At 32.7% G+C, this 24991-nt stretch overlaps 7 protein-coding genes and 1 pseudogene across 8 annotated transcripts; 6 read left to right on the top strand and 2 right to left on the bottom strand.

The window, feature by feature from the left end:
• The first annotated feature begins 1167 nt into the window (after positions 1-1167).
• On the top strand, positions 1168-5059 carry SEP1 (K-box region and MADS-box transcription factor family protein). The gene is made up of 7 exons (XM_010494126.3): positions 1168-2740; positions 3613-3694; positions 3779-3840; positions 3936-4035; positions 4128-4211; positions 4339-4487; positions 4643-5059. Exons 1-7 carry the CDS (start codon positions 2556-2558, stop codon positions 4734-4736), a joined length of 756 nt encoding a protein of 251 aa, XP_010492428.2. The 5' UTR covers positions 1168-2555; the 3' UTR covers positions 4737-5059.
• Positions 5006-7632, bottom strand: LOC104769823 (E3 ubiquitin-protein ligase At3g02290). The gene is made up of 5 exons (XM_010494125.3): positions 7234-7632; positions 6364-6700; positions 5823-6276; positions 5635-5744; positions 5006-5381 (listed from the first exon to the last, which is right to left on the bottom strand). The coding sequence occupies exons 2-5, from the start codon at positions 6484-6486 to the stop codon at positions 5355-5357; spliced, it is 714 nt and encodes a 237-aa protein (XP_010492427.1). The 5' UTR covers positions 6487-6700; positions 7234-7632; the 3' UTR covers positions 5006-5354.
• Positions 7633-10644: 3012 nt separating this feature from the next.
• LOC147918525 (uncharacterized) lies at positions 10645-13071 on the top strand. The gene is made up of 2 exons (XM_087503564.1): positions 10645-10993; positions 11091-13071. The coding sequence occupies exons 1-2, from the start codon at positions 10962-10964 to the stop codon at positions 13069-13071; spliced, it is 2013 nt and encodes a 670-aa protein (XP_087359690.1). The 5' UTR covers positions 10645-10961.
• A 45-nt stretch (positions 13072-13116) lies between these two features.
• On the top strand, positions 13117-13971 carry LOC147918524 (uncharacterized). The gene is made up of 2 exons (XM_087505627.1): positions 13117-13261; positions 13349-13971. The coding sequence occupies exons 1-2, from the start codon at positions 13157-13159 to the stop codon at positions 13952-13954; spliced, it is 711 nt and encodes a 236-aa protein (XP_087361753.1). The 5' UTR covers positions 13117-13156; the 3' UTR covers positions 13955-13971.
• Positions 13972-14072: 101 nt separating this feature from the next.
• On the top strand, positions 14073-15131 carry LOC147918523 (uncharacterized). The gene is made up of 2 exons (XM_087505628.1): positions 14073-14631; positions 14720-15131. The coding sequence occupies exons 1-2, from the start codon at positions 14143-14145 to the stop codon at positions 14837-14839; spliced, it is 609 nt and encodes a 202-aa protein (XP_087361754.1). The 5' UTR covers positions 14073-14142; the 3' UTR covers positions 14840-15131.
• A 999-nt stretch (positions 15132-16130) lies between these two features.
• Positions 16131-18289, top strand: LOC104769822 (uncharacterized). Its single transcript, XM_010494123.3, has 2 exons — positions 16131-16774; positions 17062-18289. Exons 1-2 carry the CDS (start codon positions 16579-16581, stop codon positions 18111-18113), a joined length of 1248 nt encoding a protein of 415 aa, XP_010492425.1. The 5' UTR covers positions 16131-16578; the 3' UTR covers positions 18114-18289.
• A 51-nt stretch (positions 18290-18340) lies between these two features.
• LOC104769821 (glucosamine 6-phosphate N-acetyltransferase pseudogene) lies at positions 18341-19077 on the top strand (annotated as a pseudogene). Its single transcript, XR_015593276.1, has one exon. The product of XR_015593276.1 is annotated as a glucosamine 6-phosphate N-acetyltransferase pseudogene (transcript).
• A 102-nt stretch (positions 19078-19179) lies between these two features.
• On the bottom strand, positions 19180-20484 carry LOC104769820 (small ribosomal subunit protein cS23y). The gene is made up of 2 exons (XM_010494121.3): positions 20088-20484; positions 19180-19692 (listed from the first exon to the last, which is right to left on the bottom strand). The coding sequence occupies exons 1-2, from the start codon at positions 20352-20354 to the stop codon at positions 19408-19410; spliced, it is 552 nt and encodes a 183-aa protein (XP_010492423.1). The 5' UTR covers positions 20355-20484; the 3' UTR covers positions 19180-19407.
• Positions 20485-24991: the final 4507 nt, after the last annotated feature.

Here is a 24991-nt window from a genome sequence, read left to right as displayed (position 1 = left end):
AAAAATAAATAACGTAAGACAAGTCACTGTTAAAAAGGAGGCTTCGGCTCAGCGAGCACGTTTCCGACAAAAGTCGAACTCAATTATACATCGACACGTGTCCCTCAGACCACATCACCCATCTTGTTGTAATAACACTTCACTGTTATGTTTTTTTTTTCTTTTAAATTTAACTTTTCAACGTCTTTACGCTCTGTAAAATCCGTACGGACTACCCATGTCACCTGAAGGCTTTTTAGCTTGTATAGATTCTCTCTTATCAAAAAGAAAACAAATAATCTTTTTAACACAACTTTTATTTAGTGGCGTGAGACGTGATTTTAAATTTCCTAATTGAACAAAACCATATGAGTCCATTTATATTGATGCCACCCAAAAATATATATGTGGAATATATATACAACCTTAAAGATGCGTTTACTTTTTATTTAACGGATGATCATGATCTTTTGGTGGCACTCTGACAGTGACTATATGTAACAGAGAACATATATCACCTTCTTACTAATATTCAAAATCCATTAGCCACGTTTAATTTCGCAGTATCACGACTTGTAATTCTTTTTCTAATTAGATTAATTGGTGAGATTAGTTTGCGTGAGACAAATATACATCTAAATTATAATTTTTCTTTGTTTTCTACACAGCTAAAGTGTATTTTCTAATTTCTATAATGAATGTTGCATACAAGATAGCTGTAATTTATGTTGCAAATACCCGGAAACATGGTTAACTCGATCTAGACATACAAAACAAATTCAATTGTTTAACTCATTAGAAAAAGGTATCTCCAATAATAGCTCGACACGTGGAAACCCATTTTAAGGTAAGAGATGCTTTTCTGCGGCTTCTGAAACATAACTAGAAAATGATATGATACGTTGCTTTCATTTTTTTTGTATTATTATATACTTTGAAAATGTTATATTCCTCCTATAATTCACAATATTATCATCACGCGCTTCATATATATTTTAATTTTACCAACACTACTAGCTACAACTTGCACATTTATGTTTGTTTACCTTTGTTTTCAAACTATAATGATGAGGAGGTTTCTGATGAGAGATACTCGTCACAAAATTAATACAATCATCACTCATCAGCTACCCCAGCTGGTAATTAAGAACTTTGGAATATATATGTAAAACCTTTCCTACCGATTGCAAAGTTATTTTTTTCCAAAACCCTTTCTTAGGTTCGTCTATATGTAGTACTTTTTTTTTACTAAATCAACATGTGTTACTATGACCTATTTCATCTACAAAATATTATGACATATATAACAAATTAACAATATACATATATGTTTATGTTGAAAATATACTGCATAACATTCAGTAAACAAAAGTAACATGCTATCACGATGAAAATGAATTTTTAAACACACATTTGAAATTCTTATATCAAAAATACACGTTTGAAATTAATTTTATGTTATTTCCCAAATATGTATGTATTCACCATATACATGTACGAGTGTACTTATATCAAATATACACATTTTACATCTAGTACGAGCCTACGAGGTGTGTGTATATATAAATACTACAAACTTTCTTAATATTGGTTAAAATTGACTTTGAAATGTGATAACTGCAAGACCGTATATATGTATGTATGCACATGTAACTGATCAGCTTTGGGCCTCATGTGTCTAGTTAGTTACTAGTCAACCATCCAACGTAATATATATAATTAAATCATTTGCTATAATGATATAAACATAGAATTTTGAAGAAGCCTATATGTTTAAATCTTTTGTATATAATGTCATGCTTCTTTATATATACCTAAAATAGTAAACACCATATATACACAGACATTATTCTACCAGCTGAGGAGAAGCACATAGATAATCTTCTAATTACATAATTATGTTCCAATTTGTAAAACACTATAACCAAAACTAAACTTTAATTTGGTGTTACTAATTAATTATAACTCTACAAGAAAGATTTAACTAAACTATAGTATAATATCTTCAAATAAAAAATACAAATAGTATGGTAATTGTAGCACACGTGCTTAGAGAGAGCGTGGGAGTAGAGAAGAGAAGAAGTAGAGAGAGATGGCTAGAAATGAAAACACACACCAAACCCTAACCTCACCCCTCACAGATTTCTTATCTTTTGCTCCCAATAGATTCCATTCAAACAAAATAAATTTTCATTAAGATTGCACAACCTCCACACACTTCCAAAACACAAAGAGAGAACAAAAAAAAATAAAAATCAAGAACCCTAGCTAACAATCTAAACCAGTAAAGCAAATTAAAACTTTCGTCTTCTTCTTCTTCTTCTTCTTCTTCTTCTTCTTCTTCTTCTTCCTCAAGCTAGTACCTTTGTTCTTGAAATTAGGGTTATATCCTTTTTTCTTTGTATCGATTCTCCAGACCTTTTTTAAAAACTCAAAAAGATCAGATCTTTCCTCAGAAAAAGAGATACCAAACTTATGTTTTTGTGTGTCTGTATATAGATAAACATTACATACCCATATTTGTGTGTGTGTATATATAAAAGTAGAAATAAGGGTAACAAAATAAAAAAAGAGAAATGGGAAGAGGAAGAGTGGAGCTGAAGAGGATAGAGAACAAAATCAACAGACAAGTAACGTTTGCAAAGCGTAGGAACGGTTTGTTGAAGAAAGCTTATGAATTGTCTGTTCTTTGCGATGCTGAGGTTGCTCTCATCATCTTCTCCAACCGTGGAAAGCTCTATGAGTTTTGCAGCTCCCCAAAGTAATCACTCAGCTCTCCTCACCTCTTCAATTTTCAAGTTTGTTTTGTTTTTTCTTTTTCATTATTGGGTTTTGGCTAGATCTGATAAGCATAGATCTTTTATCTCAAGGACTTGTTTTGGATGGATCACCCGATCTTGGATTCTGTGATCTTGAGTCTAATCCGGTTTCTTGATTTCAGTTTCTAGGTTTTCTTGAATTCTTGAAATTTTCAAGATCTGATTTCAGTTTGCTATCAAGTTAGTATTGTTATATCTTTTAATTTTATTTTATTTAGGTGTATATACATGTAGAATTGTAGATGGATTCATTTCAAGGTAAATCCAAATACAGATATGCAATCTGAAAAGTTTTTTATTAATTAATATATGTCTGTCTGATTGGAAACTTAAGAAAGATGGATTCACAGATTTCTATGAAAATTATAAGTACCCAACGTAGAATGATAATATATGGTTCCATGCATTAACCATTTGTTAGTTCATCATACTTTATTGTGGTTACTACTTTAAACGTGTGTATATCTATGAAGCTTTAATTATTGTGGTGTTTTCTTTTAAAACAATTTTTTTGCGCAGATTATATGTTAAAATAGTTTAGTTAATTACTTTTTTTCTCTTAGTTTTTTAAACAAAAGGTGTTATTTGCATTTTGTGAATCAAATGAAAGAAGTATAAGATATTGCTTGCAAATAATATTCTTGATATTTGTAAATACAAATGCAAAACTTAAACGTTTGGAACAATCAAATCCCAAGTATTTTGGGAGTCAGCTTGATTATGGTCATATTGTAAGGTTTCAGGTTTGTCTACCAAGTCAAGTATATGATCTTATTTGATTAGCTTCTTTATCATGTTTGTGAGTTTCTTTCAGCATGCTCAAGACATTGGATCGGTACCAGAAATGCAGCTATGGCTCCATTGAAGTCAACAACAAACCTGCCAAAGAACTTGAGGTGTTCTTCAGATGATATTTTAGATTTCTATCATACCATTTCAAGAAAGTTTCTTCTAAAAATCTACTTCTATTGAAATTTCAGAACAGCTACAGAGAGTATCTGAAGCTTAAGGGTAGATACGAGAGCCTTCAGCGTCAACAAAGGTATATATCTATCTATTTCTCTCTACATGTATTTATACCATTATATGTCCATAACTGATTCATATTTGTGTGTATATGAATGTATCTTTTTGCAGAAATCTTCTTGGGGAGGATTTAGGACCTCTGAATTCAAAGGAGCTAGAACAGCTTGAACGCCAACTTGACGGCTCTCTCAAGCAAGTTCGGTCCATCAAGGTCATATCATCAGCTATCTAAAGCTATATATAGAGAGAGATAATTAATGATTCAAATGAGACTAATGTGGTGGTATGATGATTGTTTTGCAGACACAGTACATGCTTGACCAGCTCTCTGATCTTCAAAATAAAGAGCAGATGTTGCTTGAGACCAACAGAGCTTTGGCAATGAAGGTATAAACACAATAAATGCATTTGATGACTGCGAATATCTCAGTTTTGAAGTCTCTTAAATATTTTGGAATCATCTATAGTTTTCTTGTTACTGATTATAGTCTTTTTGTGATATATAATTGTTTAGCTGGACGACATGATTGGTGTGAGAAGTCATCATATGGGAGGAGGAGGAGGATGGGATGGCGGTGAACAGAATGTTACCTATGCGCATCATCAAGCTCATTCTCAGGGACTATACCAGCCTCTTGAATGCAATCCAACTCTACAAATCGGGTAAATCCTTTGCCTTGAAAAACCATCTGCATATTAGCTTGTGTACTTCACAACTATAAGATTGGATCTTAGTTTAAAGTTTTAGTTGCTTGGTCGAAATACGATCACCAACGTTTGAGAACCTTTTAAGTTTATTGTTGATGTTATGGTAACAGGTATGATAATCCGGTATGCTCAGAGCAAATAACTGCGACAACACAAGCTCAGGCACATCAGGGAAATGGTTACATTCCAGGCTGGATGCTTTGAGAGTCATCATCTTCTATGATCAAGCTTACCAACAAAAGTCCTTTTCATATATAAAAAGTATAGACACAAAGACTTGGATTTGTAGACATAAGTGGCTATATATAATGGTCTTCAGGACATTTGTGTCTTTTGGGAAACCTTGCTTATATTAAGAATTGAAGTTGTGTTAGCACTGAACCATGAGACCGGTTTTTATTGTCATGTAATGAGAAACAGCTTGGGTTACACTGGGATCTTTTCTTGACCCATTGAAAACCTCTATGCCAAAATAATAACCATCACATGTATGCTATTAATAAAAGGGTTAAGTAATTCATACAAAATGTTGATGTAAAAAAAACAAAACACTGCCCCATAAGCAAATCTTGAGAAACATGTCAGATTCCTGTGTGCATGTGTTTTGCTGCCGCTGCTTTTTTCTCTCCAGAGGGCCTTTTCCTCAGAACTCCATTAGCCAAATGTGCAAAGACACTTCCACATTTCCATATATATACCATAAATTGTAAATAAAAAGTATTCACAGATCAACAAATTAATTTGCACATCTGTCTGCATGCTGCCTTGTCAATCTTCCCAGTTTCAGTTTAGGCAGTAAAAGACAGGATCAATGGTAACAAGTTACGGTGTTTCGTTAAACTCCATCACCTGCAAACGAGACGAATCACAGCAGACGAAAATTATTCTTTAATCAACATGAATGAGAAAACAATGCAAATGTTGTGAATTTTAAGAAGAGAATGATTAGCCCTTTTTATCATAGACCAGATAACTACAGTCTATAGATTTTCATTTCTAAGGACACTTTCACGGATATGTGCTTCAAGGGTTGTTGTACATTTGTCCATTCTATTGTTCTTAGGATCACACGTCTACTTATGAAGAACATGAAAAGTGTTACCTTTCCACAAACAGGACAGTTTTCACTTCTCTCCATCCATTCATAAATGCAGCTGAGGTGGAAATGGTGAGAACAGTTTGTAACAATCTTCGGGTTCTCTGATGTATATTCTGAAACAAAAATCTGATACTAAGCTTCCTTCCAATTGCATAAACAAATCAAAGAAAAAATCAGATAAAAATGAATACCTTCAAGACACGTTGGACAGACATCTTCATCATCAGATGTAATATACATGCCTTCATCATCACCAATAGCCATTGTCTTTGACTTAAGAATCCTTCGAGTGGATTTAGAGAACTCTTCTTTTGAAACTTCACCAGAGATAATAAGCTTATTATTAGCCCATTTGCTTCCTTCCACTGAGAAAGACTCAGAATCAAAATCAGTATCACTTCTTAATGGCTCAGCTTCCTCATGAGAATAACTTGAACCCTTATCGCGTCTAGAGACAAGGGAATCACGCCTTGACCGGAAGCATCTTGGATCAGCATCATAAGGCAGAGGCCTTGGAGTAGAGTGGAATGTATTAGACATAAAGTTATCATACGAAGTAGATGAAGTTATTGATACATTAGTAGTAGTAGCCTGTAAGGAAGATGGGAGAGAGCGAGTTTCGCCTCTTCTGAATAAAGAGACATACTGCAAAAGAGATCAATTTCGATGAGCTCTACGTTATATATAACTAAAAGTTGCAAAGTAAAAACACTGGGAAGAGAGAACATTTACCAGGTTAAGTAAGCTATTAACAAGACATCTCGGGCATGGGCAGTTCCTGTTGACAGAAGAACTAGTTGGATTCGGGTAATCCTCAAAGTCGTCGACACGAAAGCAAGAAGTAACACACCCCATCTCCTTCTCTTGTTTCTTTAACTCAAGAACTTGGAGGCAAATAGCTTTAAAAATTTCACCAAGATTTATTACCAAAACCACAAAGCCGGTTTGAAACTTTTTAGGAAACTCCTAAACCTTCACCAAGTAGGCTAAAATGAGAGGGTTTCTAATAACAGAAACTCTCCCAAGATGACAGCAACAACCAATCTGCTTCACTCCCTCAAATTATCACCTGTAGAATGATCTGATCACTGTTTGGACTTATAGATTTCAAAACATCTATCTTTTCAGTAACTATACAAAACTCATCACAACCCACAACAACAAAAAACCCATTTATATGTCAAGTCATAAGTCATAACTAAAGAGCTTCTCAACATTGACAAATAAGCAGAGAGACTCCTAACAAGAGACATCATTCACCAAACTCAGTAAAAAAACTCAAAGGCTTCAATTCGCAAAATTGGTGAAAGTGAAATGCAAGCAATTAACCGATTGAAAGGTGAAGCCTAATTTAGGTAAAATCCCTAACAAACGCAATAAAACAGAGATAAAAAAAAAAAAAAAACATAATAATAATAATTAAAAAATAATAACCTCCATGTTTGGTTTAACTCAGAGCCACATTTTTGACCAGAGAACAACATTTTTTTTATGATTGTACTTACTGATCACAACCCATTTTATCCAGTTGCTTGTTATACAGAAGAACAAATTTGAAAAAAAAAAAAAAAAAAAACAGAGGAATCGGAACAAAGACTATACCTTTCATCGAAGAACTAAATGGGTTTTCAATTTTGATCGGAAACCAAAAAAAAAAAGAGAACGAACCGACGAAATTTTAAAAAAGAGAGACTCAATCAATTTAGCTTTATTAGAGCAGATAACAAGGAAAGTGAAGAAGCGCTTTAATCTTTCACTTTTTGTTTTATTAAAAATCCATCCGTCAGAGAGAAGAAAGATTGAAAGAAAAAAAGTGAGAGGAAAGAAGGAAGGAGGAGGAGTAGTGTGATGAAGTTGGTGTGAAGGTGGGTGGGCGTTGTTGTTGCTCTCTACACCCAAATGGCCAAATGGGTTGAGACTTGAGAGAGTTGAGTCTCTCTCTATACAAAAAGAAACCAAAAACTATTGCTTCTGTTTTTAAAATTTATTTAGAATCTTGTCACTTTGTTTTTAATACAAATTACATGTTTAAAATATAAGTAAAATTAATTAATGATGACACTAGGAAGATTTTATAATTAAGAAAATCATACACTTGAGATTTTGATATTAAACAAAAAAGTAACAAAAGCAAAAAAGCAAAAAAACAAAAAAAATTGGGATTAATATTTTTATTGAATGTATCTTTGAAATTAGATTTTTATTTTTGTATTCTCGTAAATAGATATTAATATTTAGCGTTATATAATAATATAGATGTCTAAGATTATAATACTTTCAAAAAAATCTATATTACTAAAATCTAAATTTTGATAAAATAGAAATATATGTAGAAAAAAATAACATTGCATTTTTTAAAAAGTTGCACATACTAGAAATATTTAATGAATTAAAGAAAATCCAAATTTACAAATTTTTTTGTAAGAAAATATTTTATAACTCTTTGCAGCAGCTAATATTTATATATATCGAAAAATTCTTTAATTAATCTTCTATACGTACAGTTCAATTCATCATCTTGTTAAACTATTACAGACTTGCAATATAACTAAGGGCTTGATTGGAACAACATATACTAGAGCATTAGCATTATGTAGCATAAGCATTAAGGTGCATAAGCTGTATGCTCTGATTAATATAACACATTTAGTTGATTGGTATAGCAGTAGAGTATTAGATATTATATTTATATTTAATATATGATATTAATTAAAAAATATAATTTAAATGTGTTTCATTAAAAAAATTAATCACCACTCATTGCTATATATTTTTAAAAAAATATATTTTACATTTAATAAATTTTATAAATTGTTATATATATAAATGTGTAATTTAATAATTTTTAATTATATATATTTATAATATAACACATTAATTACAAATAATTAATATATATTATAATTTTTTAATAAAAGTTTATATCTATATTTACATTTTTAATTTCAACAACTTTTTAAAATATATATAATATAACACATTAAACTAAAAAAACAATAATATATATTATAAACGTTATATCCACATTAATATTTTAATGTATTAAATAAATTATTATATTATTTTAAATAATAAGATTAAGTAGTTCTCATATATATTATCTTATAACAAATAAATTTATTTTTTATGAAATCATAATTTTCTATTTTTACAAAATAAATTAATTATTTAAAATTATTTTAGTATATATTAATATTTTAGAGTTAAATGCTTAGGAAATGCTTCAAATGAGAGCATATAGGAAAAGAGCATATAAGAATATCTGCAGCTTCTAAATGTTCCTTTATATGCTCTCCTAATAAATGTTGATTGGATGATAAAATTAAATAAACTTCTTCTCTTCCAATCAAGGCCAAAGATGACAAACTCTTCAACTAGCTGTTTGTTTAGTGGGACAACGCCCACGTCACGAAATGGGCAAAACCAAGTTGTAGGCTACAATTTGGGTTAATTTCATATTGGCCCATTTATATTATATATTATGATACTCTTTTTTTTTGGTTGAACGATGGTGGTACTCGTTAAGATAAAAAAAGCTTTCACAAACAATAACTCTCTCCACCATGCAGTTCTCTCTATATTATTCAGGTTTACGTACTAGACCATGATGCACAGATCTACTTGCAACATTTCTAAAAATCTTTAATAAATTTTGCATCTATTAATCCGTAAAAAAACTATGTTTGTTAGGAATTGAAGTATCAAACCCAAACCTATAATGTAGAAATATTGAGAATATACAATGTTTCCCAATTAATATATTGCGAAAATATCAGAAAGTTTGATAATTACAAAATTTTCTGTTGAAAAAAAAGCAACCACTGGTTTTTCTTAAGTTAGCATAATGTTTTAAAATAAATCCTGTGGTTGCTTTTTTTTCGTTGGTTTCTATTCTAATAAAGTTTGTTCATTCTCGTGAATTGTTGATCGTTTTAACAGAAACGACGTCCTATTAGAGAAAAAAAAAGAAATTCGAGAAAACATTCACATTCTTTCTTCATCATAAAAAAACATTCACATTCTTGCTTATATATTTATTTCTTTTGTCCTTTTCAACAATGAATTTGTAAACATACTCTATAAGAAGACAGAAGTAAGAATTGGGTATATATGGTTGTGTGGACATGCTTAGTGTCTCGTGAATCGACAGAGACTTTCCAACTGTATTCGCTTCCCCATTCTCATTCCCATATGCCTTCCCTTTCATTAATTTCATGTAATGTTTCCTCTGTTACAGAACACACACACACACAAAAAACTATTATTTACTTAAGTCTACACTACAACAAATATGTACATTGATAGCAGACGGATATAGCTCATTTTCCGTCACTGCTATGAAAGATGAGATTTTTTTTCGCTTACTTTTTAATAGCATCTTATTAACGCTATGATAGGAAAATTATGTAGCGGGAAACAAAAGTGACTTTTGTCCGCCAATACTTAGTGAAATTATTCACTTAATCGCCAAATAAAAAAAAAACCCAAAAACTCGACACACTCTCTCTCTCTCTCTCGTTACAACCTAAGCTCAACCTAAGAAGATTTCTTCTTCTAAATTCTCTGTGTGTGCTCAAATTCTTCTAAATTTCTTATCAATTCTTCAGTTTTATCGCCGTTTGTGAAAAGCCCCAATTTCGCCGTTTGTGAAAAGCCCCAATTTCGCCCTAAATCTCCATATCCATCGCAATTGATAGCTCGAATCCATTTTTGAGGCATGTCTTTCTTCTTCCTCCTAATTTCGTTATTTGTTTCGATTATTTGTGATTTCAAACAGCTTTTGATTTCGATAAGGGTCAGATTTAGTTATCTGTTTTGTTAGGGTTCGATTTATCTAGATTTATTTCGTTATCTGTTTTTTAGGGTTCGATTATTTACAGATTTTGAGAATGTGGAGTTTCGAATCCATCTGTTTTGTTAGGGTTCGATTATTTACAGATTTGACTCAAAAATAGCTTTTGGATTTGAGTATTTGCGCCTTCATAAACTGAACGATTTTTTTTTTTTCCCAAGTGTTGGTGATTGAAATGTTGGGGAACTGAAGCTTCTCATTTCTCTGTACTCACACAACAGGTTAGTATCACTCAACCAATAGTTAAACATTATTATTACACACGAATATTGGTGATTGCTATGTTTTGTCCTTTGAGTCTGATTCGTATAAATAGTGATTAGATTAGTGAGATTTTACACAGTTAGATATTGGTTTAAGAGCATCTGTATGTGTCTGAAGTAGTGCAGTATTGTCTGAATTGTTGCTTAATGTGAGCTTTGTATAATATGTATCTCTATTTTATCTATAAAGGTTAAAATTTATATTATAACATATAATGTTGGACAAGGCATGGGTGCATCTATGCAGGTAAGGAATTATATTTCATAATTAGGTTTTATTTTGGGTTTGGATACTTTAAGATGTTCTTTTAGTTATGATTTTTTTCTTTAATTATCCATTGAAGAGCTGATCCTGGTTATAAAAGTGGAGCTTGGAAATTTGTAAGGGATGTGTCTGCGGCTTTAGGTGACATAGAAATGATAATATGTCCTTGTAAAGACTGTCGTAATGTAGTACGACAGTTAAACAGTGTTGTGGTTGAGCATCTTGTAATAAGAGGGATGGATGAGGCATACAAGGTGCATAGTGATTGGTATCATCATGGAGATGTGAAGTCAGTAGATGAATTTCAAAGTAAACCAACTCAGTGGAATGAGGAAGTTTTTGAGTTATATAAAGCTGCTGAATTTTTTGATCAAGAGTTGGCTTTTAGAGGTGACTTAGCTGACCAACCTGTGGGCGACTTAAGTGAGATTGCAGAGGGTGAGGACCAACAAGAGGATGAGTTCCTTGCAAAGATCCGGGATGCTGAAACCCCACTATACCCTAGCTGTTCAAACCACAGCAAGTTATCGGCTATTGTGACTTTGTTTAGGATTAAGACACATAATGGCTGGTCGGATAAGAGCTTCAATGAACTGCTTCAGACATTGCCAAGCATGTTGCCAGATGGTAATGTCTTTCACACATCATTGTATGATGTCAAGAAATTTTTAAAGAGCTTTCATATGGGATATGAAAAGATCGACGCATGTGTTAATGATTGCTGCCTCTTCAGAAAGAAGTTAAAGAAGCTTGATAAATGTCCCAAATGTAATGCTTCACGGTGGAAGACTAATAAGCGGACTAATGAGGTAAAGAAAGGTGTCCCACAGAAAGTATTAAGATATTTTCCAATTATACCAAGGCTGAAGAGAATGTTCAGATCAGAGGACATGGCTAAGGACTTACGGTGGCATTACACTAACAAGAGCACTGATGGAAAACTTCGACATCCAGTAGATTCTGTTACATGGGCTCAGATGAATGAGAAGTATCCTTCATTTGCAGCTGAAGAAAGGAACATACGGCTTGGGCTGTCCACAGATGGATTTAATCCATTCAACATGAAGAATAGTAATTATAGTAGCTGGCCTGTGCTATTGGTAAACTACAATTTGCCTCCTCACCTTTGTATGAAGAAGGAGAATATAATGTTGACATTATTGATTCCTGGTCCACAACAACCAGGTAATAATATTGATGTCTACCTAGAACCTCTTATTGAGGATTTGAATCATCTGTGGAAGAATGGAGAGCTAACGTATGATGCTTTTAGTAAAAGTACATTTACTCTAAAGGCAATGCTTCTCTGGACCATTAGTGATTTTCCTGCGTATGGAAATCTTGCTGGTTGTAAAGTAAAAGGTAAAATGGGATGTCCTATGTGTGGGAAAAATACTGATAGTATGTGGTTGAAGTTTAGCAGGAAACATGTCTACATGTGTCATAGAAAAGGTTTGGCTCCAACACACAGATATAGGGAAAAGAAGACTTGGTTTGATGGAAAAGTTGAGCATAGGAGAAAGTCAAGAATTTTAACTGGTCATGAAGTTCATCAGAATCTGAAAAACTTCCAAAATGATTTCGGAAATGTGAAAAAGGCTGGGATGAAGAGAAAGAGAACTGTCTATAAAGAACCAGTGTTTGACAGTGATGATGATGAAAGTGAATCCGATGAAGATGAGGAAGTAGAAGTAGATGAAGATGAGTTATCAAGGTGGAAGAAAAGATCCATTTTATTTACTCTGCCTTATTGGGAGGATCTACCAGTACGGCATAATTTGGATGTAATGCACATAGAAAAGAATGTGACTCACAGCATTGTATCCACATTGTTGCATTGTGGAAAATCTAAGGATGGTCTTAATGCTCGTAAGGATCTTCAACATCTTGGTCTAAGAAAAGAGTTGCATCCTACCACAAAAGGAAAGAGAACATATCTTCCAGCAGCACCTTGGTCTTTGTCCAAGAATGAGAAGAAGATTTTTTGCAAACGACTATTTCATTTTAAAGGTCCAGATGGATACTGTTCTAATATTTCAAGAGGAGTTTCAGTAGAGTAAGTTACTTGTGTATTTCATTCCTTATAAATTATAAGGTCAAAATTATGCTGCTGATAGTTTCTTTTCGTATTTATGATTTGGTAGTATGCATTTGCAATATCTACAAGACTCAAATCCAAGGTGTAGACGTGATGCAACATATTTATGGTCTATGCATTCTAAGAATTTTGCTGCTTGGTTAAAAGGACAGGTGAGTAAAGTTATGAATTTGATGAGTCTGTTTATAAATCTATAGTAGACTCATTCATAATTTTGATTAGTCTGTTTAATTTTGTAGATATCTATTACTTCTGATGGACATGAAGACATAGTTAAATGGCTAGCATATGGTCCACGGTGTACTGCAAGGTCCTATACTGGTTATATAGTTAATGGACAACGTTTTCACACATACTCACTTGAAAGGCAGAGTCAGAACAGTGGTGTTTATTATGAGGCAACGGCTATGTGTAGATCTAGTGCTAAGGATACTTCACAAGTAGTTGATTTGGTGTCATATTATGGGAGAATTACTGACATCATATTGTTGGACTACCATGTGTTCTATGTGCCGATATTTAGATGTAACTGGGCAGTAAAAGGTAATGGAGTTAAAGTGGAAGATGGGTTCACACTTGTTAACTTAAATCAGAGCCAAGTAAGCTTTCAGAAGGATCCGTATATTCTAGCATCTCAAGCAAAGCAAGTATTTTATTCAAGTGAAGATGGATCAAGTTGGTCTGTTGTTATGAGAGGTGCTTCAAGAAGATATAGTAAAGAAGATGTTCAGTCTGGAAATGCAGATATAATTGGTCCATTGCCAGTAGATGTTGACATGGATACTGAAATGGATGAAGCTGAATATGCTAGATCTGATTGTGAAGGCATATATGTGCAAGAGTAGATTCTTGATTCATTTATATATATATATATATATATATATATATATATATATATATATATATATGTTTTTGTTTATGGTTGATGTTTGTTGAATGTTGTAGATTTTATGATGTATTCTATTATATAAGTTCTACGTGATTAAGTTTCTGTTCTAAGTGATTAATTTTCTGTTTACGCAGGTGAATTAAAATGGGTGGAACTAAAAAGAAGGTTGGAGGGAAGAAGGGTGGAGGAAAAAGAAAGAGAAAGTCTAAGGATGATGACGAACCTGAGTTTATTTGTACTGTGGAGGCCCAACCTGTAGCAACAGAACAGCATGTGGAGGCCCAACCTGTAGCAACAGAACAGCATGTGGAGGAAGAGGAGCATCATTCCGAAGAACCACAAACTCAACAGCAACCAGAAGAACCAGTAGGAGAGTTTGTGTTGTCTGAAGAACATGAGCAGCCTGCTACGCGTAAAAGAAAACGAGGACCAACAAAGATGAAAAACCTAGCCAAGGATCCATCTGTTAGAGTGAAAGTTGATTACAATGTACTTGGAGTAGCGGTTGGTCCAGGGTCAGTCAAGTTGGCATCATATGTAGGGACATTGATGCGAGAACACATCCCTATCAACATACCTAACTGGAAGAAAGTGAGTCCAGATCTTAAAACACTTCTCTGGAGATCTGTTCAGGTAACAAGAATTTTTTTTTGTTTTTAAAAAGTCTCTCAATTGAACATGTTTACTTTTATAGTTATGGTGTGAGTGTAAGTGAATGCAGGCAAGGTTTGAGCTTGATGAAGATTGGCAAAGGATATCTGTGATTCACCAGATGGGACATTTGTGGCGATCACACAAGTCTGTCACGGTGAAGGCTATAAATTTGTCGCTTGGGTTCTAATGCAGTTAAAGTGTGGATAGATGTTGTGAAGGTGAAAAATGTAAAAGTTTGGAGGCCATCCGATGAAATAGAGATTATTGAAGATGCACTTAGCTCCTGCATTGCTTGGCCAGAGAACAAGGTCATTATGTCTTAAACTGATGGTTTTATTGTGTAATGTTAAGTACTTGAGATTGCTTGTTTATTTTGGATGTTCTTGAGACTTTGATGGTAAACTGATGTTCTTGAGACTTTTGTTATGTATTTTGGATCTGAGACGTTTATTAATCAGATTTTATGAGATTTTATAAAACAGGTTATGTGTGCTATAATCACATATCAGAAAATGCTATAAAAGTACAGGTAAACGTTATGATAAAAGAATATACCATAGCACAGTAAACAAGATAAAACAGCATTTCGCAACAGCTATATTAGATATGTATAACATAGCACGAAAAATTAAATATTGTATAAATTTTTGCAAAATTATAATCTTGATAATACAGCAGTTTATTAGAGCTATGCTATAAAACTATAACATAGCACGAAAAAACAAATGTTGTATAAATTTTTTCAAAATTATGATCTTGATAATATAGCAATTTCTTAAAGCTATGTTATATTTTTATAACATAGCATACGTAATAAGTGCTATTGTATATGGGGTACATATAATAACAGTGCCCTAAAACAGCGCTCATGAAAACGCTATCAAAGACCTATGATAGCGTTTTTCTCTGGTTAACAATGTGCATATTTGTTGTAGTGCTAGTTATCAACTTTAGTCTCATTGGCTATATGTTTCTCCAAATCTAAAACCAATCGTTTTCGATATACTGAACGAAAATAATCATCTGTGGAATATATACTACTCTTCCAATGGTTGAGCAAAAACTTAATGGTTTTGGAGTGTGTTTTTTTTTTTTAGTAGATTGTTGTTGTAAAGAATGTATAAGTTTCAGAACATCATATTGCAAATGATTCATCGTATAATAGTTATTTGTAAATGTATTATGTCGGTTAGACTGTTACTAAATAAGTTTAGTTTTGGATAAAATTGACGATTGCGATATTTTAACAATAATTTTTTTGTAAATGTCATTATTTGGAAATATGGATGTTGACAATACATGATAAGAAAAACAAACATGACAGATGGATTCACAGTTTGGAAATGAAAAATCATGTCATGTTTTAGTCTCATTCAAAATTTCAAGATGTGAATAAGGGAAAGATGCAGAAAACAGATATTTTTTTGAACTCTAAAATATCTCATGTATTTCTTCAACCTTTAACGTACATAAAACATAATCTCATATGTCTATTAATTCATATGTTAAAAAGGAAAAAACAAAAATATCAAGAGGGTAGTAGTTTCAGCAAATCCCGCAATTCAAGAAACAATATATGATCACAGTAACTTCGTACGTGTTTTTTACCGTGTAAACGATCAATCTAATCGACACGCGAACGTGAATCCAAATCTTATTGTTGTCTTTTTCTCACCTCTTACACTATTTTTTACAATAATTCAGATTCTGAGCTGTAGAAGGATAGGGTCACAAGACAATATAGTAGCTATCTTTTGTAGTTAGGCTTTGTATTTTTCCCATGATTCACATTAACATAGAGATAAAAAAGAGATAAGCTTTCTTTTGCAATCTCTTGGTCTTTCGTGGCTCACTCATCTTCTTCACACGACACTCCTATATATATCTCCCTCTTTCCTCGATAGAGAAAGAACAGAGTCGATAACTATGGAGAGAACAACTATCTTATGGGTTTGGTTTAGTCTTATGATTTTCTTAAGCATCTTTGTTAGTGGAGGTTTATCTCAAGGACAACAACATGTTGTGAAGAAGACACGTTCTTCTGCAGTTGTGGTTGGAACTGTCTACTGTGACACTTGTTTCAACGGCGCCTTTTCGAAATCACCCAACCACTTAATCCCAGGTCTGTTTAATTTTCGTTTTTTTCTTTCTCGTATTTTATCTAACTACTTGTAAAAATCAAGAACAGAGCTCTCTGTTCTACCAAAACATGAACTATCAATCTGGTTTGACCGATTATGGTTCAAGATTACACCAGGTTGAAGTCTATGTAATTGTAGTTTTTGCTGATTAATATTAGTACAAAAACCTAGTTAAGATCGGTTAGGTGGATCATTACATGAGCGTTCTTGTTTGTGTGTCTAAAACCTTAGAAAGAATAATGAATAGTTTTGTTGGATCTTGTTACAGGTGCTTTAGTTGCAGTGGAATGCATTGACGAGAACTCGAAACCGAGTTTCAGACAAGAAGTGAAAACAGATGCGCGAGGTGAATTCAAAGTGAAGCTACCTTTCTCAGTCAGCAAACATGTGAAGAAGATCAAGAGATGCTCTGTGAAGTTGCTAAGTAGCTCACAGCCTTACTGTTCCATAGCTTCGTCCGCGACTTCTTCTTCTCTCAAACGCCTGAAATCAAACCGTCACGGAGAGAATACGAGGGTCTTCTCTGCAGGATTCTTCACTTTCAAACCCGAAACCCAACCAGAAATTTGTAGCCAAAAACAAGTCAACACCAAGCCACTTTTACCTGATCCTTCATTCCCTCCACCGATCCAAGATCCGCCTACTCCTTCCCCTATCCCAAACCTCCCTATCGTTCCTCCGCTTCCAGACTTGCCTCTTCCTACACTCCCTCCTCTTCTTCCTTCTCCAGGAGGACCAGGTCCACGTAAACCAACTTCCTTGCGTAACAAGAAATCTGTTTCCTTGGAAGACAAGAAAACCGATATGCTAAAACCCAATCTCCAATTTCTTCCTCTTCCTCCGAACCCGCTAAACCCTCCATCCGTCATCCCTCCAAACCCTCTCATACCTTCTATCCCAACCCCAACTCTTCCTCCAAACCCGTTAATCCCTTCTCCTCCAAGTCTCCCTCCGATCCCGCTTCTTCCTTCTCCTCCAGCAGCTTCAACTCTGCCACCGATTCCAACAATTCCGACTATTCCAACAATTCCGACTATTCCAACAGTCCCAGGCGTAACTCCGACTCTTCCACCTCTTCCGACTCTTCCACCAGTCCCAGGCGTAACTCCGCCTTCACAACCTATGCCAACACCACCTTCTTTACCTGTTCCACTCCCTCCAGTCCCTGGAGTCCCTGGAATCCCTGGAATCCCTGGAATCCCTACGCCTTCACTACCTATGCCACTACCACCTTCTCTCCCTGTTCCACTTCCTCCGGTCCCTCTCATCCCTGGAATCCCTCCAGCTTCATCTTCCTTATCTAGTCACCATCAACCCTAAATTCAAACAATTCCACTCCTCACAATTTCCAATTATGTAATCTATATATATCATCATGTTTAACTTCTTTTTTTCCTTCTACATTTTCACTTGTTGGTTTGTTGTAATTTTCAATAAATATTGTCACTTCATTTTAATCTCAATTACAAAATGGTAATTTTAAAAGAAAAAACAAAGGACCTAAATTGAACTGATTGAGAAAATATAAGCGAATTTTGTAATTACTTAAAAGATTGAGTACCATTCCATAAATATTACGTCCTCCTCGTACTTTATTATAATAATAATATAATATGAAGTGGTGGTGGGGTATGTTCAGTTACAACACATGAGCGAGAGAGAATCCTATAAAGAAAGAACAGACACAATTCAAAAATTATATAAAAATTGTTTCCGATCTGATCTAAATGGCGGAGCCGGAGACGTTCAAGATCCGAAGGCTAGAGATCTCCGACAAGAAAAAAGGATTCATAGAGCTACTAGGTCAACTGACCGTCGCCGGATCATTAACCGACGAAGAGTTCGATCGGCGATTCGAAGAGATAAGCTCGTACGGTGACGACCACGTGATATGCGTGATCGAAGACGAAGCGTCTGGGAAAATCGCAGCGACTGGGAGCGTGATGATAGAGAAGAAGTTTGTGAGGAGCTGCGGTAAAGTAGGACACATCGAAGACGTTGTCGTGGATTCGGGTTTCCGTGGGAAGCAGCTTGGGAAGACGGTGGTTGAGTTTCTGATGGATCATTGCAAAGCCATGGGTTGTTACAAGGTGATTCTTGATTGTAGTGTTGAGAAAAAATCCTTTTATGAGAAATGTGGGTTGACCCATAAAGCTATTCAGATGTCCAAGTACTTTGCTTGATCAAAGGTTGAGTTTTTTTCTGATTCTGCATTTGCTTCCGAATAAGAGAAACTCTCTGTTTTCTTATGTATGAAAAATAATAAGAGAGATTTATTTCGTCATTTTTAATGTTACAGAAACCTCAAAAACTTTTACTTTTCAGCTTCTCTACAGTGAAGTTTCGATGATCCATTGACCAGAAATGTATTGAAACACACACGAAATGACACAAACACGACCCATTTGCATAGACAATAATGATACACTCTTGAACATAAAAGCCATCAAGACACGAGCTTTTTCTGAGTTTGAATGATCAGTTTCAACAGAATTAGGCAGCACAAAGGGAATACTACACTAAACAACAAAAAAGCTTTAGACTTTGGAAAAGTTGCGACCATTGATAATACCTCTATGATGATAAAACAGCTTCGGATGAATTGCTTTTCCAATCAAGAGAAATCGCCACCGCTTGATTGCCATAGATTGATGATGTCTGTAGCTTGGTTAAGGAGGAAGACACGATGTAGCTCAGAGATCCAAGGCTTGCTCTCTAACAAAGCTTTAAGTTCTTCCCAAGCATCTTTCCTAGGCCAGAAGTAGTATGGACTAAGTGGGATTGTTCCAAACCCTGGAATTATATGGTCTAATGCAACTCCTATGTCCTTTTGCATCCACACAAACTTTAGTACCACCTTTGGTTTCTCCAGTGGCTTCACTAGCACACGCATCTTCTTCTGCAAATGAAAATAATACATTTCTTAACCTTTCTTTCACAAAAAAAAAAAAATTCAGAATCAAACAACATTAGTTAGGTTTCACTAGCACCCACAATGGGAAAACGAGTAACCAACTTCGGTTTGAGTATGCATACATCTCAAATTTGTTACAGTAGTGTTCCTAAATCAGCAATGATGCAACATTACTAAGCTTTATATAGATATATATGTGTGTGAGTATGCATCTCCAAGATTAAAGAGATGTAGATGTGGTCAGACATGGATTTGATGGAACAATTTGCTTTACCACATGTTTCGTTTTAAAATGACAAAAAAGGTTGCAACTTTGACTAACAAGCTAAAACCCCAATTTGTTCCAAGCAAAAAGTGTTTGACAGTGACCAGTGACTGACCTTTTCAAGTGAGGGAGATTCAGATTCTGGTGGTTCATAAGAGAATGTGGAATCGGAAGGAGAAGCGAATATTCCGGGACTGATTCCGGAGAGTTTCGCCGGAATTTGACCAGGATTCAAAGTAGAGCACCAAATCGACGGTAGAAAAGAGGGTTTGAGCTTCGTCGATATAGAGATATGAGCTACAGGTTTCGAAGAGAGTTTCTGAGAAGGTGATGAAGCTATTCTGATCCCAAAAGACGCACTCTGACTTGATTGAACCGCCATTTTCAGCTGCGTCTAAGCGAGCGAGAGAGACAGAGAAAGCAAGCACGTACAGGTTTCAATTACAATCTTCTGGTCGATTCGGGTCATTTCTTGTCGGGTCGGATCAAACAGATTTGTTTATAATTAAATCAAAAATATCTAAGTTGAATTTTGTATTTGAGTTTTGTGGGGTCAAACAATATATTGATTTATCATTTTCTGTGATATTTCCATCTTTGATTGAATAGTTTTATAGTGAATACTATTTATATCTTCATATTTTGAAAGCGACTTTTTTATTTAAATTACAAAGTAATTCTTAAAAATTATTTAGTTTTATAGTGAATACTATGTTTATTTTATCCAGTCAGTTTAAAATTTCCATCTTTTATTTTTTCAATCAAATTAAAATGTAATAATAACTTATATTAAATAGAAAAACAAACATGTTTAACATAAAACTTTAAATATGAGTTATTATTTAGCTAATGATATACAAATATATCTATACTATTAAAAAGGAAGCATTTTTAATAAGTAACATAGGCTAAAAAATTATTACATGAAATGCCAAACATATATTAAATGGATAACGGTTAGCCAAAAAATCAGAGCCAAACATGTATTAATTGATATTTTAGTGTAGATGAACTTAAAGAGAACAAATAAAAATTGTAGCCAAACAATATGATTGCACGATATTAAAGTGTATATTTCCTAAAGTTAAACAAATCTTCCCACAAATCTACCCACCTATTTAGCATGTCAACCTTTAATGTAACATATAACAATTCAAATTATATTGTTACGATTAGGAGATTACAATATTATAATATCTTTCCTTTAAAAAATTATTCCTTTAATAAAATATCATCTTTGACAATTTACACATAAATTTAGGATAATTACCATATTCTAAACGATTTCGAAATATTCTTATATATAAAATTTTAGCAACTTACCAATTATAATTATAGACGATATGATTAAATCTTAAATACTAGAAAATAATTTTTTAAACATGCCCTACAACTATAAATACAGTAGACGTAATAAAGGTGTAACTCATCTCGAATACTGCAAACCATCTAAAATTACAAATTTTTCCAAAAAAAAAAACAAAAAAATGGTTGCAAACAATGATTTGGAATATACAAGTGAAGATTGTACCCAGTTTGAGGCAATATACAACTTTCTTAGAAGAAACTTTGAAGATGATACTCGATGATGATGATGTGAGAATACATCATTTATGTGTAAGAAAACTAAGTTAAAAAAAACAGCATAATAGATGAAACAAATTTTATTTTAAATGTTTTTTGTTTTAATCTTCTATATGTCTGTTCACAACTTCTCAATTTTAGGATGGAGTGAAGAAAAAAATGTCAAAGAATTAGAGAGATTTGTGATTAAACTCGATTGGAAAATAATTGAGAAGAATTATGTTTCTGATTTGCAAGTTTCTCTTTGATTACATATTTAAGAGGCAATGGCAGATGCATGCTATCATGATCATAGTTGGAACTTGGAAGCTATTTTCAATCAATTCTCTATGTTGAAAAGGATACCATCTACAATGTACATATAACTATAAGGTTCACAAGGTTTACATGCAGGAGTTATATTTTCAAAAATTACTTTGTCTAAGTTTATTTAGTATTAATTCAAATCTATTCTGATTAGTTTTCAAAAGAGAAGTTAGGAGGATTAAATTACTAACCTCTTATTTCTATGGAATGGCAGGTGCTTGCATATGCTTCTCTTGCCTAGATCCATATTGCTTAGCTTTTTGTCTAACTTATTAACATGACAAAAAAGAAACTGATTTTGTCTTTCTTTCCAATGTAAGAGAGTATATTTGACGGCAAAAAAAAAGTGTATTAGAAAGGTCATTCAAATCATCTATTATCAGAATAGTTTTCAAAATCGAGCATCACTTTAATATTATGCCTAGAACCCATAATCGGATTTGCAAGAAAAAGTTTATATTTAATTTTAATCATTTACTAGACTTGGTATTCTAGATCAATAATCGTAGAAAATAAGAGTTGTGATGGTGACAATGATATTCTGCGAAAACAATAAAAATCAAGATGTTGAAGTCACTGAGTCATTCAGTTTCTCATAGTTATAGTTTGAGAACAATTTACATAAAACTTTTTTTTTTCTTTTTTTTTGTTGGACAAACAATTTACAGAAAACTAAACAATTAAAAACACACTTCGATTCAAAACTTTAATAACATACACAAAACAAGAGAATGATAAAATTGTAAGAACGTTGATGACTGATGAGCCTTGCTTTGACTGATAGAGGAAGGATGAAGAACCGCATGCGTCTTCACCAATTGCTTTCAGAGAAACTTTCTCTTTCTAATATTTCGTTCTCGACATTGACGGAAAAAAAAAAGTAAAGTTCTTGACAGAATTTTTTTCCTTGGGCCATTTAAAACCCAACAGTAATTTCAGTAATATAAATTACTGAAATGTTTAGAAGAATTGTTCTTAAGAAAAAAAACTCTAAATTATGCTTCTTTTCTTTTTCCAAACTCATTTTTATATTACCTATTTGGCACAAAATTAATTCAAAGCATGCATACTTACATCACTAATTAAAGTTGGACAACTAATATTCGAAATATAATTTTGGGAGAAAGAAAACAGGACGAGATTTATTTAATTTTCCAGTGAACCCGCAGCTTTTGAGGTTACTTGAGAGCTTACAATGATAAACCATATAAGTAAATATAATCTATAAATTTTCAGGTATATATTATCTAATCTATAGTATTAAAATCTTATAATAATTTGTAATAGATATGAAATAATTTGTACCCAATGCCCAACTGATATACGTTCGGGTTATAAATGTTATACCAAATCTTTTAGTTATGTTTTAATCTGTTGGAATAAAATATAATATTTTAAATCAGTAAATTATTATTTAAACTATAGTTATGAATGAGAAAACATGATATATATGGGATGAGACGAATCTGAGATCTCGAAATAGACATACCACCTTTTTTTTTTTTGTCTTTACTTATAACAAAAACGAATTTAATTATTCTGTTTGTATAAACTGAACTAAAAACAAATCTATTACTAAACAGGTACAAGTTTGGATTATGAATGTTGATTCCTAGAAAATATGTTTACAAGTATTACCTCACATGTATATAATATAATGCATACAGGATAGTAAACTTAGTTTTTGAAATCAATTCCGCATGTACGTGCAGGTCCAAATCTAGAAGACTTACAACAACCATTAGCTTTGCCAAACGTAATTGTAATATGTATGAAGGACTAAGAAAAACTTTATGTTAAAATTGATCCGAAAATTTATCCCCGGAAGCTATTTTACAACTATGCATACTATTTTTTTTATTTTACAACTATGCATAATATTTGTAATACAACATTTTTACAAAAAAACTCTCAACAAAACCACAAAACAAATTTGTAATTAACAACAACATAACAAATTCTTTTAGAAATAAAAAAAAAACTTATGAAAGTATCCCCGCACGTATGTGCGGGTCCGTATCTAGTATAGATAAAAAGCGCTGGCTAGAGAAGAGTGGTGGAGGAATGTGTGAGAAACAGGTCTTAGGAAAGCAGTTAGCCGGCATGTGTTCATTAAGCAACTCTTTCACTACAAAAAAAAAATAAAAGAGTGTGTTACATCAATTAATTTGTATCATAAACAAAAATGATATTAATTTAAATTATTTCTTAATAACTGATACAAAATTATATATTAACATCAGTTACAATAATCGATACTGTTATTGATTGGTATGACATTATTTCATTATAACTGATACAAATTTAAATCATTTACATCACTTTCAAAATATTGATACAAATATATAAATTTACTTCACTTAATAATTGATATATTTATTAATTTATATAAACATCACTTGGAAAATTATACAAATTTTACATCATTAACATCACTTAGAAAATGATTTTTACATTAGTTTTTCTAAAATGATACAAGTATTTTACATTAGTTTTGATAAATGATTCAAATATTTTATATCAATTTAGTAAAAAATGATGTAAGACTTACTACACTTTTTGCAAATATGGTAAATGAACATCAGTTCAACTAATTGAAACAAATATTTATTTCAATCGATACAGATTATTTGTCTCAACAAAATGTAAATCAATTATTAAAGTGATTTTAATTATTTTTACATCATTTCTTTTATGTATCATGGTTAAATGATGTAACAAACCATTTTTCTTGTAGTGTTTGCATTATGTCGGAAGCTGGTGGATACGCAAAACATGTTGTTTTCGGTGATTATGGAGGAGATACTTGCGAGATGAAAAAGATATGTCTGGGAGATGAATTTCATTAACAAGTCTTACCGTTCATTCACAAAGCTAAACACAAATTTTGGAAAACTCAGAACATTTATTTTATATATTATTTACTACCTTTGGTAGATCTAATAGTCTTTTTGTTTTTACAACAATTTGGTAGATTTATTACTCTTATTTGATATATTACTCTTTTTATTATTCAAACTATTGATAGTTTGTGGTAAACCCTAATTCACAAACACTTGGGTTTTACACGCACATATTTCATTATGAACTATTTATCTATGATAAATATTAATTCATAGATGTGGATTG

This window comes from Camelina sativa, chromosome 20, assembly GCF_030686135.1.
Source record: "Camelina sativa cultivar CO46 ecotype springtype chromosome 20, ASM3068613v1".
In the NCBI taxonomy this organism is placed as follows: Eukaryota; Viridiplantae; Streptophyta; class Magnoliopsida; order Brassicales; family Brassicaceae; genus Camelina; species Camelina sativa.
The sequence above is the reverse complement of the archived record's forward strand: the minus strand, read 5'-3'. Positions and strand labels throughout refer to the sequence as shown.

What these genes read in the sequence shown, in the direction of transcription:
- SEP1 (XM_010494126.3), top strand. Translation starts at nt 2,556, where the DNA reads ATGGGAAGAGGAAGAGTGGAGCTGAAGAGGATAGAGAACAAAATCAAC. An exon ending in AACCTGCCAAAGAACTTGAG is followed by an intron (nt 3,695 to 3,778) that starts GTGTTCTTCAGA and finishes TTGAAATTTCAG; the next exon opens with AACAGCTACAGAGAGTATCT. An exon ending in AGCAAGTTCGGTCCATCAAG is followed by an intron (nt 4,036 to 4,127) that starts GTCATATCATCA and finishes ATTGTTTTGCAG; the next exon opens with ACACAGTACATGCTTGACCA.
- LOC104769823 (XM_010494125.3), bottom strand. Translation starts at nt 6,486, where the DNA reads ATGGGGTGTGTTACTTCTTGCTTTCGTGTCGACGACTTTGAGGATTAC. An exon ending in TTAATAGCTTACTTAACCTG is followed by an intron (nt 6,277 to 6,363) that starts GTAAATGTTCTC and finishes TCTCTTTTGCAG; the next exon opens with TATGTCTCTTTATTCAGAAG. An exon ending in ACTGTCCTGTTTGTGGAAAG is followed by an intron (nt 5,382 to 5,634) that starts GTAACACTTTTC and finishes TCTCGTTTGCAG; the next exon opens with GTGATGGAGTTTAACGAAAC.
- LOC147918525 (XM_087503564.1), top strand. Translation starts at nt 10,962, where the DNA reads ATGTTGGACAAGGCATGGGTGCATCTATGCAG. An exon ending in GCATGGGTGCATCTATGCAG is followed by an intron (nt 10,994 to 11,090) that starts GTAAGGAATTAT and finishes TATCCATTGAAG; the next exon opens with AGCTGATCCTGGTTATAAAA.
- LOC147918524 (XM_087505627.1), top strand. Translation starts at nt 13,157, where the DNA reads ATGCATTTGCAATATCTACAAGACTCAAATCCAAGGTGTAGACGTGAT. An exon ending in CTGCTTGGTTAAAAGGACAG is followed by an intron (nt 13,262 to 13,348) that starts GTGAGTAAAGTT and finishes TTAATTTTGTAG; the next exon opens with ATATCTATTACTTCTGATGG.
- LOC147918523 (XM_087505628.1), top strand. Translation starts at nt 14,143, where the DNA reads ATGGGTGGAACTAAAAAGAAGGTTGGAGGGAAGAAGGGTGGAGGAAAA. An exon ending in TTCTCTGGAGATCTGTTCAG is followed by an intron (nt 14,632 to 14,719) that starts GTAACAAGAATT and finishes AAGTGAATGCAG; the next exon opens with GCAAGGTTTGAGCTTGATGA.
- LOC104769822 (XM_010494123.3), top strand. Translation starts at nt 16,579, where the DNA reads ATGGAGAGAACAACTATCTTATGGGTTTGGTTTAGTCTTATGATTTTC. An exon ending in ACCCAACCACTTAATCCCAG is followed by an intron (nt 16,775 to 17,061) that starts GTCTGTTTAATT and finishes ATCTTGTTACAG; the next exon opens with GTGCTTTAGTTGCAGTGGAA.
- LOC104769820 (XM_010494121.3), bottom strand. Translation starts at nt 20,354, where the DNA reads ATGGCGGTTCAATCAAGTCAGAGTGCGTCTTTTGGGATCAGAATAGCT. An exon ending in AATCTCCCTCACTTGAAAAG is followed by an intron (nt 19,693 to 20,087) that starts GTCAGTCACTGG and finishes TTTCATTTGCAG; the next exon opens with AAGAAGATGCGTGTGCTAGT.